Here is an 18,766-nt window from a genome sequence, read left to right on the forward strand (position 1 = left end):
AAAGATAAAAGATGAAATCAAAACAACACTGGATTGGGATTAGTGTGGATTTGAGACACAAAAACAACAAAGTCTGACTGTTACAAACTGTTACCTGGATGCTCAGTTTGCTCTTTCTTTCAATCAGTTTCCTGGTCCTCTTGCAGACCTCACCTCTCAGCCCACCCACGTCACATCTCAAGTCCCATCCTCCAGAACCCAACCACCACCGTCAGGCAGGGAACGAAGTAAAGTAATTTGAAAATTGTGTCCGTTTCTGTTTCAGCATTGAAGGAACTTAGTTGAATATTTTTAAAATAATCTTCAATTGTTTCAGTTTCAGCATTATATCCATTTGTGTACAGCACTGGACACTTCATTCACAGTTTTCATTTCCGGTTGAAGTGTTTCAATCTTTTATTTATAAATCAGGGAATATTTAAATATGATGATGATGATGATGATGACTTCACTCGATCTACCATTGATTTTTTCATGGCATGGAAGGAAACTGGACTGGCCGGAGAAAAAACTCGCTCAGAGAACATGCCAACTCTTTTTCATCTGTTGTGAGCTGCTGGTCATCCCGTGAGAATTTTGGCTTCCGTTGGTCAGGATAGGGAGACTAAGCGTCTCCTCGTTAGTAAAATGGAAAGTATCTCCACCTGTCATGCGGAAGACCAGGATTCATTCCCTGACCGGGAGTTAAGTAATGGTATCTTTCACTTTTCGTGGGGCTCTTCTTTGCGGAAAGAAAGCTGAGAAACCTTGTTTCCAAGCAGGAATCTCACACGTATTAAACGAATATAACAACTGCTCCTACTTTGAACCTCAGTCCCAAGAACTGTGATGCCAACAGTCTCACAAGTTGCACCATCGTGCTGCCCATGAATGTTTCAGTGTTTCGCACACCTGCCCACTTATAACTGCATCATGAAAGCAACAGTGTAAGCTGTGTGGGAGTTCTTGACCCGAAACACAAAACAACAACAACAAAAAAAAGTACAAAGCATGAAGACCCATACTTTCAACACTGTATGCATTTTGTCCAATGTTTTAGTGATGTCAATAACAAATAAGCAAATCATTGATTGGAATATGGGGTAGTAGACTATCAAATGTATTTGTGATCTTTCATAAATGACTCTTGTTAAAACAGTGAGTATGACTCTATTTGCTTGTCCATTATATCAAAGACATTTTCCCCATTAAAAAGAAATGAATGTCCTTCCACCAGTGGGAAGCTTCCACAAACAAAATGCTCTCAACTTCACGCGAATGTGGACCAAGAAAAATGCCCCAAGTGAAAAAATCTGCAAATCTGGGCATTGTGGAAGATCACAAGCAGACGACCCTTGAGCTCTACTATCAGTGACGACATGATGTCCCGCCAACCCCCGCATGAAGAGATGATAAAACATCTGAAGGGGATTTGACATGTCACACTGGCAACAAACAATGGAAAATTTGTGTGTGGGAAAGCTTTTAGTACTTCCATCCATCCATTTTCTTAGCCGCTTATCCTCACAAGCGTCATGGCGAGTGCTGGAGCATATCCCAGCTGTCACTGGGCAGGAGGCAGGAGGCCAATCGCAGGGCACACCGAGACAAACAGCCACACTCACAATCACAATCACACCTTGCGGCAATTTAGAGTGCTCAATTAATGTTGCATGTTTTTGGGATGTAGGAGGAAACCGGAGTGCCCGGAAAAAAACCCACGCCGGCACGGGGTGAACAAGCAAACTCCACACAGGCGGGTCCGGGGTTGAACCTAAGAACTATGAGACCAACACTTTACCAGCTGATCCACTATGCTGCCACCAATTTATACATCTTTTTCTGAATTTCCAGATTTTTTATATTTTGTCACGAACATTATTGCAGTAATATTTAATTGAAGAATATACTCATTACTCTAATTGTTGATAAATTAGGGTTTCAATGTTTATTTATGAAATAAAACAATATGATAATGTGGGGAGTGACATGAATGTTGCTTTTCATCACTATCCAAGATTCGAGCATAAAAGTGGTTGTATTCTGGATCAAATATTGTTGAATTTTTTTTTGAATGCAGTAAAATGTTGAGATGATTCACTTGATTATGATAATGCAGATAAAACCTTTCAGTGTCACTGGTGCTGGCTCAGCATCTTGCAGGTTTTCAGCCTTGTTGCCATGGTAACAGATTTAGAAAGACAACCTCGCCAGCTTTCAACAGCCATGATCGTTTAGTGGTTAGTACTCTACGTTGTGGCTGCTGCAACCCCGGTCCGAGTCCGGGTCATGGCAGGGACAAATCTGTGAAACAATTTTTTTTAGTCCTTATGGTTGATATTTGCATGAATCCCTTTAGAATTAAAAAAATAAATGAACTAAAGACAATTATGGAAGTAATTAATTGTCATCACAGTACGAATTCAAAATTCTAGCATGGAATTTTTTTTAACACTGAAATCCAATGTAAAAAATTCTGCGTGTTTATGTGTATATATATTATATATATATTAAATAGTGAAGAAAACAAGTATTTGAACAACCTGCTATATTGCAAGCGCACCCACCTAGAAATCATGGAGGGGGCTGAAATTTTCATCGTCAGATGATCTGTTTCAACTATTTTGCTATTTATCAACTATTTTGCTATTTGGTTTTCCCCTGTCGGAGTCAGTGGTTCACCAAGGGTGACTATACTGACTTCCCCCTGAACAGGGTGAGAATTACGTTCTGTTTAAGGTAATTCTCAAGCTTCTACCACAAGTGGCGGAGAATTCTTACCTCTGCATCCTCAAACAGTTGTCACTCAATTTCCTGTTCAAATGAGGTAGCGAACCTCCACTCACACTTTTACACATGCACACGTTTCACGGAGCTCACGTACAGGACACTTTTCTCAGTTTTATAGACTAATTAGTCTACTCGATAGAGACTAGTATTCTTGAGGTTTGGTTCTGCCGCAGTCACCCAGAAGCGCATTCACTCATTCCTCATGAGTGTGGGAGTTTCCTACTCACCAGAGATGTCTTTACTTCCTTCGGCTTCTCGTCAACCCTCAGCCTCCAGGCACAAAGTCGAGGCCCAGTCCCGGAAAGGGTCTCAAGTGCCGTGGCCACGGTCTTTGCTTGGACGTCGACTCAGCCCCTGGAAACCTCAGGTATCCTGAGGTCCGGCTCGAAGAACCAAGTAAATGTCAGGTTCACCAATCAGACATTCATTAAACAGGACAAAAAAAAGGAAGCAAAGACACCAGTTCAAGTCTCGTGAGGAGAGAGGAGAGGAACTGTCTCGTACAATTCACCACTGCACTCTCTGATTATCCTCTCCTCAGCACCTCTATTTATTTAGTTTTAAGACGCCCTTTATTTACATGTGTGGTCATCATTTCTCTAACAGGCAGCAGTTCTAACAGTTCTGATGATTAGATGTTTTTGTTCTTGCTATTTCCTGCTACGAGGCTGCCACGTTATGTAGAGCAGAGAAAAGCATTTCTTTATTGGAAGCAGATGTATGATAATTATGATCACAATTATTCCAACAATAGAACATGCAAAAAACACAACCGACCTAGCCAAGAGTTGAACCTAGAAACTTCTGATCTGTAGCCAGACCCATTGCACCACTAACCCTACACAAAGCTGCTTCTTCTGCAAACACAAGTATACAATTTTCACTTTCCCACACCCGTCAAGTAACAGCATCGAAAAAGGCGACTCAGGGGCTTTATACCTGCTGTGACCCGTAATTGAACAAGAATTGCATAGCAACAAAGCAGAGAACTAACCATGACGCGATCACAGCATTATGGAAACTGCAACGAAAGTTGGATGTATAAAGCTGTTGGCTGGAGTGAGAATGCTTAACGATCCAGGACCGACCCAATCTAGGGAATGCCAAGTCAGATCGTGGTAAGGATGTTGTGATTTCATTGGCACAGGCCAAGTTCGTTTCCGGGTTGTGACAGGCAAATTCTTAAACTTGTTTTGTCAAGTGATGATCAAGATTGACAACTATGTGGATTAACCTGTTTTATTGGCAAAAACATTGACTTCTGCATTATATATTGTCAGGGTTGTTCCTAGAAAAACAACTAAGACAAACCTGAGGACTGTAGAGAGTGAACTCAAACCAACCAAGATTGTCTTTTCGTGCACTGGACAGATGGAGGACACACTGTGAGAGTGCGCTACCTCAGACTGCCAAAGTTGTAGTCCCTGTCTGCTCTTTTTTATTGCATTCTCAGATCAAAGGGTTACATGGTTATACAGTGAAAATGCTGACACAGATGGCTACACCAACAGCACATAAACACTAAGGTACATGTTTCTTCAAGGCCGCAAGAGTGTCCTGATAAACCCACAAGAGAAAAAGGAGGGCATTGTTTAAAGACATGTTTATGGCATTTGGGGGTATCCTCCTGCGGTAAAAGGGCATTATCTCCTCCCGGTGTTGAGGAGTATCTGCTTAAGATCAGAAAGGAAACACGCTGAGGCCAGGATGGAGACATCGCTTCCCAGTGTTCAGGGGCATCAGCTTGAGGTCGGCAGGGGGGCATCGCCTCCCAGGTGTCACTGGGTCACACTTCAAGACACGCACGCAGCTCACAAAGAGAACAATTCAGACTAAGACTAACAGAAACAAACGCATGATAAAACAATCCTAACAGCAACTATAGTTGTAATGTTATACTTTTATCATGATAACTAACATAGTAATAACTTATCATTTCCCCCGTTTATCAGGATAACATAAAACACAACATCAAATATTATCAAAAGCCGTTGCTTGAGTGGGAAGAAAACTACTCAAAAAACCCAACCAGGGAAAAAAAGAGTAGAAACCCTTTCCCAAGCAAGAGCGAAAGTTGAGGCGAAAGACTAAAGTTGTATTTGACTAAATATACGTATATACAAGGTAAACCTGGAAACATCAAACATTCACAACTGCATTGCTTTTCTGTGAAGTCGTCAAAAGGTTTACATAACAGTAGAATCATCATCATTATCAGAGTCCACGTACACTAGTTGATATTCAGACATGGCTACAGTAACTTGGGCAGCCACTTTCATCTCAACAACATCCATGACTCTCGCAGTACAGACTTTGCAAAGGGGAATACCACAAACGATACAAAAACAAGACAATAATAAAATACAAATGATAATCGCGGCTATAGCAACAGCTATGCTTTTCCAATTTCCAAATGCATTCTGTAGCCATTGCAAAAAGGCGTTTGGTTCGACACCTTCCATACTCTAGTTTTCTCCCTATATGCCCTGAGTAATGTAAGGGTTTCAGTTAATGAACCATTAGACAATGTGAGTAGAGGGATAAAGGTACAACACTCACCAGATTCAATCATACGACAAACCCCTCCTTTTTCCGCCAATATCCTGTGTCAATATCAATATACCAATATCAAACTGTTTTGCTTGTCGTCTCCTTTTTGAAACATCCATGTAAATAAGGGGCGTCTCAAAACTAAATAAATAGAGGTGCCGAGGGCAGGATAATCAGAGAGTGCAGTGGTGAATTGTGTGAGACAGTTCCTCTCCTCCCTCCTCGCGAGACTTGAACTGGTGTCTTTGCTTCCTTTTTTTGTCCTGTTTAATGAATGTCTGATTGGTGAACCTGACATTTACTTGGTCCTTCGAGCCGGATCTCAAGATACCTGAGGTTTCCAGGGGCTGAGTTCGACGTCCAGGCAAAGACCGTGGCCACGGCACTTGATACCCTTTCCGGGACTGGGCCTCGACTTTGTGCCTGGAGGCTGAGGGTTGACGAGAAGCCGAAGGAAGTGAAGACATCTCTGGTGAGTAGGAAACTCCCACACTCATGAGGAACGAGTGAATACGCGTCTGGGTGACTGCGGCAGAACCAAACCTCGAGAATCCTAGTCACTATCGAGTAGACTAATTAGTCTATAAAACTGAGAAAAGGGCAAGGTGTGTCCTGTACGTGAGCTCCGTGAAACTTGTGCATGTGTAAAAGTGTGAGTGGAGGTTCGCTACCTCATTTGAACAGGAAATTGAGTGACAACTGTTTGAGGATGCAGAGGTAAGAATTCTCCGCCACTTGTGGTAGAAGCTTGAGAATTACCTTAAACAGAACGTAATTCTCACCCTGTTCAGGGGGAAGTCAGTATAGTCACCCTAGGTGAACCACTGACTCCAACATGGGAAAAACAAATAGCAAAATAGTTGATAAATAGCAAAATAGTTGAAACACAACATCTGAAAAAAAAAAAAAAAATAATGATGATGTCTAAGGTGTAGAAGTTTGTAGAAAGCAAATGTCCTACTAAAACACAACATCTAAATTTGTGGATAACACAATATGACTTTGCTGGCCAGCTCAACATACACACAAAAAATATATATAGTTAACCTGCAAGATAAAATAAGAGAAACACACACACACACACACACACACACACACAAAAACAAAATAACAAACTGGACTCAAGATGATGTGAAAACGGCCATAAAAGGTATCACATCTCATAAAGTTGATGTAACATAATTCATCCAGGGAACGGAACACTTTAGAAAATCTTACCACTTAAATGGTGTGGAAGTACAACAAATTTGGATGACAGCAAAGTACTTTCTCACAGCAGCAGGGAGTTCAAGGGTTAATATCGCGCACTTCTGCTAGATTTAAAAAAAAAAAGCTATTTTTTTCTGCCATTGGAAGACCAAAATAAAACAACAGTGAACCATTTGAAGAATATAGAATTGGAATAAATGCATGTTTTAAAGCAAACATTGGCATTCCTGAAGATCACACTCTAGGGAGTGTGTATCAAGGGCAATTAAAAAAATGCTCTTCATGTGAATTCAAATAATCCTATAAAACAATGGATTGAAAAACATTGGGTTGACAAACCGACTGGCAGCCTGTAACAACACGTTAACCAAGCACTACACGCAGAAAGAGTGTTACAAAATAAGAAAAAGAAAATTGACACCTTTCTGACAGAGAAAGGAGAAATTTATGGAGCTTTCTGCGAAACATTTAATAATTGTGGCCGCAGATGAGGAAGAGAGCAGCCATCTCCCCATCAAAAATGTCACAACTAATGCTCCCAAAATGCAACTTTTTAATTTGTCCCATACGTTTTTTGGGAAGAGATGGCTTGCTGAAACTAGGACTGCGCTTAATTCCCTCTCTGAGAGGAAAAATAGAAGTAAAAAGAAAAAAAAAGGAATTACTGGGAGGACAGTTAAATATCTTACAAAATAGGAATCCAGCGCTCTATCATTACACCTTACATATTCCAAACAAAAGTGAAGAAATGGTTCCAAGCGGGATGGAACAGTTGGCAGAAGGTGTCTGGTGTGTTATGTGATACAAGAGTCTTTGCTAGGACAAAGGGCAAAGTTTATTCAAACAGTGGTGATGATGATGTACGGATTAGAGACGGTGGCACTGAAGAAACAACAGGAAGCAGAACTGGAGGTAGCAGAAATGAAGATGTTGAGGTTCTCACTCAGAGTGAGCAGGTTGGATAGGATTAGAAATGAGCTGATGAGAGGGACAGCCAAAGTTGGATGTTTTGGAGACAAGGTTCAAGATAGCAGACTTCAAAGGTTTGGACATTTCAAGTGGTGAGAGAGTGACTATAATGGTAGAAGGGTGCTGAAGATGGAGCAGCCTAGCAAAAGAGCAAGAGGAAGACCAAAGAAAAGGATGATGGATGTTGTGAGGGACGACATGAGGACAGTTGGGGTAAGAGAGAAAGATGCACGAGATAGGCTTAGATGGAAGAAGATGACACACTGTGGCGACCCCTAACAGGACAAACCGAAAGGAAAAGAAAAAGAATTTCTCCTTCCACAAAAACGATATGAAAAACCAACAAATTATTTTTATCATTTCCCATCTTTTTCCAATTTCATCGATCGAGCCACTAGGGTGGCGCTAAAAAAAGCTCAAGAAATGTGGCTTGCTTCCTCCTTCTTTTGTGGAATGATTCTAAAATGAGTGTTGAGAATTAACTTCTGTGGCTCGTTGGTCTTGGGGTATGATACTCGCTTCGGGTGTGAGAGGTCTCGGGTTCAAATCCCATACAAGCTGTGTGTTACTGTCGCTGGGTTGTGTTGTATCGCCTTGATGCAGCTTTCTATTTGCTGCATTTTATCATGCAAATATACAGTTGCAGTAATACTAAGACTTATTTGTTGATACTGCATTGAAACAGGCAAATCTTCTCCGAGAAACCACTACTGACCTCATGACTTGAACTGATCCCAAACTAAAAGGTTGGAGTTGCATTGTTGGCAGGATTTGAACCTTCGCAGGGAGACCCCAATGAATTCCAAGTCCATCGCCATTAACCACTCGGCCACAACAACCTGTTAAAACATGTGACAAACTTACGGGGAACTTTTTCCTGGAGGTAAACACATGAGCTACTCACCTGGTACGCACAAAAAAAAAAAAAAAAAAAAAAAGCAGTCTAACACATCTCACAAGACATCAGTGATGCATGATTGGAAATCTGCAGGAACATTGGTTAAACCAAATTGCATGAGGAGATACTCGAAGTGTCTAAAGGAGGTATTGAGGCGGTTTTTCACTCATCCCCCATTCAGATACAGAAGAGACGGCAGACGTTACAGAGGTCCAATTTACTGATTATCTGGCCAACACAGAGTGGTTCGAATGAGGGATCAGTGATGGGAAGCGTAGATGAATTTTTTTTTATCGTGATCTTGTTTCATCTTCTGTAATCAATACACAGACAGGTGATGAGGAGGGGCATGTGAGGCTATCAGCATGTAATAGTCCCTTTTTTTTTTTTTTAAATAAGTGCTTCAACTGTCATAATCTGAACACGAGGGCGGACCCAAATGCACGACTCGGTGGACAGGAAGGCAGTTGGAGGAAAGTCTTTATTCGTCCCGATGTCAAGAGCGAAAGGCTTACAGGGTTGGTCACAAGACAGGCGGAGGTCGGTACACGGGGGTTCGGCGTCAGCAATGCGGAACGAAGCATGGATGGCGACGATCTGGCAAAGACAGACCGTCCGCTGGGTCCTATATATACTAGGGTTAATTACTGCCGATGAGGTGCAGGTGTGCGGGTACCCGCACAGCCAAGGCTGGACTGGCAGGACCATGAAATCAACAGATTTCTCTAACACTATTTTCATTCAAAACTTTCCTTCCACAAAGAGAAAAGTTAATCTTACAACTTTCAAGATGGAAAAAAAATTACACCAAGGAAAACATAAAAGTTAAATGACAAAAAGTCATTGGCTCTTGCTTGCTGTGACGGGCTGACTGAAAATGAAATATTTCATCATGATCGGATTCTAAAATTATAACAACCTATTTTGCTGCGTGAAGAAAACCCAAGATCTACTTGGGTAATGATCGTAAATACCTTTACTACTAGTAGTCAGTATGTCCACTTGTCTCGCTTAATTGAAATTGGAAGAAAATGCAATAAAAGCTCTTGGGATCCCTCATATCACATATCTTCGTACGGCCGATAATGCAACGACATGTTTGCATTCAATTTTATATCAAGTGAGACAAAACTTTAAATAATAAATAAAAAAAAAAACTGGAGTATGCAAGATGAATGAATGCCATTTATTGACATTATGCAATTGTACAATGAAATTGGAGAGCCCCTCCCGCATCAGTTCATCCATAAAAGCAATACAAGAATAAAAATAAAGACAAATAAAAGATACAAAAGACAGGAGCAGAAGGAGACAGTATAAAAGAGCGACTGGATCTTGAGCACTTCCTGACATCACACTGTGAATATTCCTTCAGTACTCGGTAAATATTTAACTGAGATTTTCAAAGTGTTGAGTGTTTGATGGAAAACATTTTGATAATGTGCTTGATCAAAAAAAAAAAAAAAAAACAATGCAGACATTAACTGATTCATGACTGATAATGTAACTGATTTGTCAGGTTTACACAGCAAGGAAGGAAGACAAGAGGAACTTTCTGGCTCACGAGGAGAACATGGGATGTATCTCCTTCACAATCTCCAACCCGTTCTGCCTACATCTCCACTTTTTATTAACTTGGCAATCCAAAACATGAAAAAAAACATGAAAAGAAACCCACAGAGCTATGTAGTATTAAGAAAAAGAGCATTTAAAAGCAAACGAAAGTAAATATGAGATAACTATGAACAATTAATCCAACATGATTCATGATTCTGATCTAGAGCAGGTGTGGCGAACACGGGCCCGTTTCAATCCGGCTCTTAAGAAGGCACAAAAGCATTTTGAAGTTCTGTTTCTTTGATGAGCGTGCAAGCGCACTTTGTTTGAGTTCTTACGGTATTTGCGTGCACCTTCTGTTTGAGTTGATTACTGTTGTTAGGGGTAATGTGACAAGATCAGTGGGTGCAGTCACTCACATTTGAAAAATGTCTGGGTGTGGTCAATCATGCCCACAGACAAAGTTACGGGCGTGGTCCACCAGTCATGCCCGCGGATGTACAGTGAAGAAAATAAGTATTTGAACACCTTATTATATTGCAAGTTCTCCCACTTAGAAATCATGGAGGGGTCTGAAATTTTCACCGTAGGTGCATGTCCACTGTGAGAGAGATAATCTAAAAAGAAAAATTCAGAAACCACAATGTATGATTTTTTTAATAATTTATTTGTGTGATACAGCTGCAAATACTTATTTGAACACCTGGGAAAACCAATGTTGATATTTGGTACAGTAGCCTTTATTTGCAATTACAGAGGTCAAATGTTTCCTATAGTTTTTCACCAGGTTTGCACACTGCAGGAGGGATTTTGGCCCACTCCTCCACACAGATCTTCTCGAGATCAGACAGGTTTCTGGGCTGTCACTGAGAAACACAGAGTTTCAGATCCCTCCAAAGGTTTTATCTTGGGTTTAGGTCTGGAGACTGGCAAGGCCACGCCAGAGGCTTGTTATGCTTCTTACGGAGCCACACCTTGGTTTTCCTGGCTGGTCATCCTCTACTTCATATAGTGCAGTCGTCCTGTCCCATGTTCAGAAAAACACGCCCAAGGCACGATGCTACCACCCCCATGTTTCACAGTAGGGATGTTGTTTTTGAGATGAAACTAATTGTTTGTTTTCCTCCAAACACAATTCGTGGAATTATGGGGACAAAGTTCCATTTTGGTCTCATCTGACCACTAAACTTTCTCCCATGACTTCTCTGTATCATCCCAATGGTTATTGGCAAACTTAAGACGGGCCTTGACATGTGCTGGTTTAGGGAGGGGAACCTTCTGTGTCATGCATGATTTCAAACCATGACATCTTAGTGTATTACCAACACAGTCACCTTGGAAACTATGGTCTCAACATTTTTCAGGTCATTCACCTAGTCCTGGTGTGTAGTCCTTGGATGATTCCTGTGAAAGAATTAATCACTATGTTAGTTATCATGATAAAAGCATATAATTACTACTATGGTTATTGTTAGAATTGTTTGCGCTTGTTTCTGTTAGTCTTAGTCTGAATTATTCTTTTTGTGAGCTGCGTGCGTGTCTTAGAATGTGACCCAGTGACACCTGGGAGGCGATGCCCCCCCTGCTGACCTCAAGCAGATACTCCTGAACACTGGGAAGCGATGTCTCCATCCTGATCTCAGCGTGTTTACCTTCTGACTTTAAGTAGATACTCCCCAACACTGGGAGGAGACATTCCCTTTTATACTACTAGATGATACCCCCAAATGCCATAAACATGTCTTTAAACAATGCGCTGCTTTGTCTCTTGTGGGGTTATCAGGACACTCTTGCAGCCTTGAAAAAACATGTACCTTAGTGTTTATGTGCTGTTGGTGTAGCCATCTGTGTGAGCATTTTCACTGTGTGAGCTCTCCGTGTCATGAAACCCTTTGACCTGAAAAACAATTTGGAAAAAAAAAAAGAGCAGACAGGGATGACCACTTTGACAGTCTGAAGGAGCGCACTCATGCAGTGGGTCTCCCTGCCTGTCCCTCGCGAGCAAGACAATCTTTTTTGGTTTGAGTTCACTCACTACAGTCCTCTGGCTTGTCTTAGCTGTTTTTCTAGGAACATCTCTGACAATTCCTCACCTTTCTCAGGACGATTGAGACCCCACAAGGTGATATCTTGCATGGGGCTCCGCTCTGATTGAGATTGACAGTCATGTTTAGCTTCTTCCATTTTCAAATGATTGCTCCAACAGTGGACCTTTTTTCAAAAAGCTGCTTTTCAATTTCTTTGTAAGCCTTTCCAGCCGTGTGGGGTTGTACAATTTTGTCTTTGGTGTATTTGGACAGCTCTAGTTTGATTCTTACTGATTGTATGGGGTGGACAGGTGTCTTTATGCAGCTAACGACCTCACACAGGTGCATCTAATTCAGGTGGACTTTTAAAGGAGGACTAACAGGTATTTGAGGGTCAGGATTCTCGCTCATAGACAGGTGTTCAAATACTTATTTGCAGCTGTATCACACAAATTAAGAAAAAAAAAAAAATCATACAATGCGATTTCTGGATTTTTCTTTTTAGATTGTCTCTCACATTGGACATGCAACTACAATGAAAATTTCAGACCCCTCCATGATTGCTAAGTGGGAGAACTTGCAAAAGAGCAGGGTGTTCAAATACTTATTTTCTTCACTGTAAGGATGCGGGCACGTGTTCTGTTTGTAATTATGAGTGTACCCCTTTAAGAGCGGAGGGGGGCGTTGTCAGGTAAACTAGGAAGTAGAAGAAGACTGAGCAGCATCTTGTTGTTAGAGACCGTGTGCTTCCGTGTTAAAAAAAAATAAAAAGATGTCAGGCACTTCAGTTCACTGCGCTGGATCACAATTGCGCAGGTTAGAGGGAACATTGGTCAAGACTACACAAAATAAGCGATGTCTTTCAATATATATGCATTTCTACTCGGAACAAACTTTACGCACGTGATTTTACGTCCTCAGGTGTGCAGATTTGCGAGTGTGACGCACATACGAACCAGTCAAATCATAGTGACTGGTGTGTGGGGGCGTGTGTGACGATGTGTGAATGAGACGGGATTACGCAGGCGTGTGCAGCGGGAGCGTGAAAAAGGAATAAAAGAGGGCAGGGTAGATGTGAGTGAAAAGTCTAAGAAAACTGTGCAGAGCAGCCAATGAAGCCATTCGAACACCAAATCAGTGCTTTGTGAATGTATTGTATTGAGAATGTATTGAGAGTTATCCCCGAGGAGGATGACATCGGCCCTCGAGAAAATGTCTCCCCTGCGTCTCTCGACCATTGTCACATGATCGTAGCAAGAAAAGTTTAACACGATATTTTCGAAAAATTGCCATGTGCATTGAATGAAAATAGCTCAAAGTTTCCCAGTCGGATCGTGATCTTTGGAGAAAACTGTCAATGGTGCAGAGGATACAAGAATGTTGATTTTTGTCACTCACTAATCACAATTACTTTGATATTACTCATTTACATTGAAAGCCTCTTGATCATTGCTTTTCTTACCAGCACACTTGTGTCTCTTAACCTGATACTTATAAGAGAATCTTTGATAACAATCTGAGCAGGAAAAAGGTTTCTCACCAGTGTGTGTTCTTGTGTGGAATTGTAAGTTTTGCTTGAGGGAGAATCTTTGACAACAAACTGAGCATGCAAAAGGCTTCTCTCCAGTATGTATTCTTGTGTGTATTGTTAAATCTCCCTTCTTAGTGAATCTTTGACCACAAACTGAGCAGACAAAAGCCTTCTGTCCAGTGTGCATTCTTGTGTGTATTTTTAAGTGAGTCTTCTGTGAGAATCTTTGACCGCAAACTAAGCAGGAAAAAGGTTTCTCACCAGTGTGCGTTCTTGTGTGTATTTGTAATCTTTCCTTCTCAGAGAATCTTTTACCACAAACTGTGCAGGCAAAAGGCTTCTCTGCAGTGTGGATTCTTGTGTGTCTTTTTAGGCCTTCCTTCCTAGAGAATCTTTGACCACAAACTAAACAGGCAAAAGGTTTCTCACCAGTGTGTGTTCTTGTGTGTCTTTTTAATTTTTGCTCCTCAAAGAATCTTTGACCACAGAGTGAGCATGCAAAAGGCCTCTCTCCAGTGTGGGTTCTTGTGTGTACTTTTAAGGTTTGCTTGCAAGAGAATCTTTCACCACACACCGAGCAGGAAAAAGGCTTCTCTCCAGTGTGGGTTCTTGTGTGTTTTTTTAAGTAACTCTTCTGAGTGAATCGTTTATCACAAACTGAACAAGAAAAAGGTTTCTCACCAGTGTGTGTTCTTGTGTGACTTTTTAAGTAACTCTTCTGAGTGAATCGTTGACCACAAACTGAACAGGAAAAAGGTTTCTCACCAGTGTGTGTTCTTGTGTGCCTTTTTAAGTGTTCCTTCTGAGTGAATCGTTGACCACAAACTGAACAGGAAAAAGGTTTCTCACCAGTGTGCGTTCTGTTGTGTAATTTTAGGTTTACCTTCTGAGTGAATCTTTGACCACAAACTGAGCATGTAAAAGGCTTCTTTCCTGTGTGTATTTTCACGTGTTTTTTAAAATTGCCCATAGAAGTTAAAATTTTCCTATAGTGAGAACATTTCCAGCATTTGTTGGCAACATGGCATGTCCTATGACCTTCCGACTGTTCATCATCATCATCTGTTTGTGATCCTCCACAGTGGTCTCCATCACTTGAGCTGTTCGTCCTTGGAGGGTCCGCTCGTCGTCTCTCCTCACTTTGACCTTCTTCATTCTTCAAATAGACACCAGTTGATGGAACCTGGATGATTTCCTCCTGCTTTTCCTCTTTCATGTGTAGGAACTCTTCCTCCCCCTCTTTGATGCATTTAACCTCTTCACCCTCCTCTTTGATGTGAGGGGACACTGGCTGCTGCCACTCTAGTTCAGGTTTTTCAATGATGTCTGAAAGACAAAAGAAGCACAAATAGGTTAAATCTAATTTGCTCACAATATTTTACTGCAACTGCAAAAAAAAAAAAGTTATTATTACTAAGTAAGTTGTAATTGCGGCAGACAGCCACTGACAGAATGACTTCTGCAGAGAGGGAGGACCAACGTTCAGTATGAAAGAAAGTCCAAGTGGACTTGGTTTTAGCCGCGAGTAAAAAAATCCAAAATCGAAATGGGGAAGGAATTTACATCGTGCATAATTCCATTACAAATTCTCTCAATGTATTGTTTACCCAATGCAATTAAACTGTCATTTTCAACATCATGAATCAGTTTTCTCAATAATTAATTGCACTTGACATGCCCCTTTTTCCGCACCAAAACTGAGCCCTAATGGCGTAACATCAATGGCAGAAGTGGAGACCAATCACTGCATCGCTGGTGTGGAAGAAGCAATTTACTCAAGTGGCAGTCGTAACTCATATTTATTTTAAAATGTAATTTATAGTGTGTGTTTTGTTTACAAGTTGTTTTTTTTAATTATTTTTGTTTTGTGTTTTTTTTTTCATTTAGTGTGTTTTTGTTTATAGCAGGGGTGTCCAAACTTTTTGCAAAGAGGGCCAGATTTGGTAAGGTGAAAATGTGTGGGGGCCGACTATTTAGCCTGACATTCTTTGAACCATTAACATTAAATACAAATTAACTTTTTGGGATTTTTTTTAATTTAATTACAAATGGCATACTTTTACTTTTACATTTAGGTTTTTACCGAAATCACAAACCACAAAAAATTAAGAAAACTATAAAGGATATCTAAGTTCATGTGAAACATTACATATTATTCACTATTATATGCTCACTGTAGGAAAAGTGCTGAAAACAAAACAATGATCACTGCATATTCAAACTGTGATTTTGACCATCACAAAAAAATTAATTAACTGAGATTTAAGAATTTATTCAACTCAGAGCCAAACAAGCTCAGCATTTTCTTAGCAAATGTCCGAATTGCTTGGAACCTGCCTTCATCCAGCTGGCGGTAGAAGTTGACAAGAGGGAGCTGTTGGTGCCGACTGCGATGCTCGGCGTCACACTGCAGCTCAATGAGCTCCAGTTGCAGGTGGTCTGGAGCGTCATCAGGGTCCACGGAGAAAGGAGAGGAAAAAAGCGTGATCTCCTTTTCAATAGCTGCAAAGTCCCGAAAGCGCTGCTGAAACTCCTCAACCAGAGATGAGATGTCTGCTGCATACTTTGTCATTTGCGCACTGATATTGATCTGTGGGAAACTGGTCACAATTTCCTGCAGCGACGGGAAATGTGCGGTATTGGGCTGCGCCTGTGACAGGTGTCTTTGGAAAAGTAGCAGCTTGGTCCGAAAGGCTTTGATGTGTGAATACAGTTGGCTTACCACTGCATTTTGCCCTTGAAGGCTTGTGTTCAGCGCATTCAGATGTCGCGTTATGTCAACTAAAAATCCCAAATCAGCCAGCCAAACAGGATCATTTAATTGTGGCATGGGTTGTCCCTTTTTAGTCAAGAATTGTCCAATTTCCTCCCTGAGAGAGAAGAAGCGCTGCAGCGCAGACCCCCGACTGAGCCACCTTACGTCAGTGTGATACAAAACATCTCCGTATTCAGCCTGGATGTCGAGAAGAAACTGTTGAAACTGGCGGTGGCACAGCGCTTTGGAGCGAATATAATTAATAGTCTTTATCACCGGTTTCATAACATTATCATATTTCATATATTTGGCACAGAGAACTTCTTGATGAATAATACAGTGGAGTTTAATAGCGCTGCCTCCTTCTTCGCTGACTTTGTTACAGACAAGGCTTGATAATCCACTCCGCTCGCCAGCCATGGCAGGTGCGCCGTCCGTAATAATCCCGGTGACTTTATTCCACTGTAGTTTCATGTCATCTACGGTGGAACAAACAGAAACAAATAAATCCGTTCCTCTTGTTTGGCCCTTCAGACTCTGGAGGTCCAGAAGCTCTTCACTCACGTTCATGTCATTGTCCACTCCTCTTAAAAAGATCAGTAACTGAGCGGTGTCGGACGCATCCGTGCTTTCATCGCACGCTAACGAGAAAAAGTCAAACTCAGTTCCTTTTGCCTCTAACTGTCTCTTAATATCTAATGAAACGTCTTCAATTCTCCGTACCACAGTATTACGAGCCAGGCAAATATTGGCAAACTCTTGCTTCTTCGCGGGACAAATTTTCTCAACCATTTTCATTACACAGTCTTTAATAAATTCACCCTCAGTGAAAGGTTTGCAGTGCTTTGCAATCAGCGTTGCCACTTCGTAGCTTGCCTTTGTGGCATTTTCATTTGACTCACGGACTCTTGTGAAAAAGCTTTGCTGTGCCGTTAAAACAGCTTCCAGTTGCTTCACTTTTTCACCGCGTTTGTTCCCAGTTAGCTTGTCGTAGCTAGCATGTTTCGTCTGGTAGTGCCTCTTGATGTTGAATTCCTTGAAAACAGCCACAGTCTCTTGGCAAATTAGGGAGACACAGTTGTTTCGTATTTCAGTGAAAAAATACTCAAATTTGCACTTGTCCTGGAAGCGGCGGCCCTCGCGGTCAACTTTCCTTTTTTTCTTTACAGACGCCATGTTAGAAATGGGCTGGGCTGAAACGATCACGCAAGGTCAAGGGTCACGGCGGCCAGAGTGCGGCCACAGGGCTACTGCCATCTTCTGGTGAAATGAAAAATATGAAAAATAGCTTTTTGTACACATGTATTTTATACTGTGGTCAACAGTGCTGGCGGGCCGCATATTATTGATTTCATGATAGAGGCCGCGGGCCGGTAAAAATTTGTCCACGGGCCGCAATTGGCCCGGGGGCCGGACTTTGGACATGCCTGCCCTAGATCCAACTCTTAGTTCAGACACTAGATGTCGCCAAATCAAATTGTACGTCAACTGGATTGCCAGCACAGCAAAAGTCATCTCAATAAACCTTATTCTCTCACAATTCTTACCACAATGCATACCCATACCAAAGTCAGTAACCTTAAAACCCAACTGATTTCATACCTTGGCCTCCGCCGCCTGGAAGCTCGCTCGCGGCCGCTTCGGTGGCGGCGGAGGCCTTTAGCCTAGCTCCGGCGTCCGGGGCTAACGAAGCGGGCGGACGTATTTTTATAAATACCAACAGAATACTTTTCTTCCAATTACCAGTACAAGCTATTCAAAATACTGTATAGAATTTAATGCATTTTACAAAAGGACCAATTTGAGAATTATGTTGTTATGCTGTGGCAAAAATCAATTGCTAAACCATTATTTCACTGAAGCAGTTTAGAAAAGAAAAACTAACTTTTGAACTAGCCGGTCTACTACAGACATTTTGTTTCTCTGTTTATCCTTTTGGTAGAGATTTTTGTTCTCAGAACTGCAGCCATTTACTGTGTGTGTGTGTATAGATGTATATCATCCATCCGTTTTCTTAGCCGCTTATCCTCACAAGGGTCGCAGGAGCGCTGAAGCCTATCCCAGCTGACTTTGGGTGAACAGACTCCAGCCTAAACTGGTCACCAGTAGGTTGCAGGGCGGGATGTGAATAATGTTATAATGTAATAATAACAATAATAATAATAATGTAAAATGCATCATCAAACGGGGCCCATAAATATTAAAGTTATTCAAATTAGAATGCATGCGACAAATGAACCAACCTGCTCTGCGTAGGACAATTCGAGGCTGCAGATTGAACACAGCGTCCAATAGTTGACGTTGTAGCTTCTCCTCCTTTTCTAGTCCACAAACTTCTTCCTTGTACTTTTCTGACGTTCTTGCACACATTTTCACAGGACGATCACAACACTTTCTGCTCTACATAAGAGGGATGGGAAAACCAAGTAAAAATCAGACATCTTAATACTGTCAAGATACAGATATGGACATTGGAGACAGTGAACACAGTACATTGGTGA

The 18,766-nt window shown here is 41.4% G+C and overlaps 1 protein-coding gene, 1 long non-coding RNA gene and 1 other non-coding gene across 9 annotated transcripts in view; 1 reads left to right on the plus strand and 2 right to left on the minus strand.

Annotated features, from left to right (window-relative positions):
• LOC133493816 (zinc finger protein OZF-like) overlaps window positions 1–18,766 on the minus strand; it is a 53,771-nt gene that overhangs the window by 28,428 nt on the left and 6,577 nt on the right. For 3 of the 7 annotated variants that reach the window (XM_061807693.1, XM_061807689.1, XM_061807688.1), the window contains exons 2-3: window positions 18,509–18,665; window positions 9,607–14,836 (exon numbers count right to left, since the gene is read on the minus strand). In XM_061807693.1, the coding sequence (XP_061663677.1) occupies window positions 13,398–14,836; window positions 18,509–18,635 (1,566 nt within the window). In that variant the 5' untranslated portion in view covers window positions 18,636–18,665 and the 3' untranslated portion in view covers window positions 9,607–13,397. Of the gene's footprint in view, window positions 1–9,606; window positions 14,837–18,508; window positions 18,666–18,766 lie in introns of those variants that run through there. The other 4 variants (XM_061807692.1, XM_061807691.1, XM_061807695.1 and 1 more) reach the window with 3 other exon arrangements.
• LOC133493841 (uncharacterized) overlaps window positions 1–18,766 on the plus strand; it is a 150,738-nt gene that overhangs the window by 17,468 nt on the left and 114,504 nt on the right. The window lies entirely within an intron of this gene.
• On the minus strand, window positions 8,254–8,336 carry trnap-ugg (transfer RNA proline (anticodon UGG)). Its single transcript has one exon. It is a non-coding gene; the product is annotated as a tRNA-Pro (tRNA).

This window comes from Syngnathoides biaculeatus, chromosome 20, assembly GCF_019802595.1.
Source record: "Syngnathoides biaculeatus isolate LvHL_M chromosome 20, ASM1980259v1, whole genome shotgun sequence".
Lineage (NCBI taxonomy): Eukaryota > Metazoa > Chordata > Actinopteri > Syngnathiformes > Syngnathidae > Syngnathoides > Syngnathoides biaculeatus.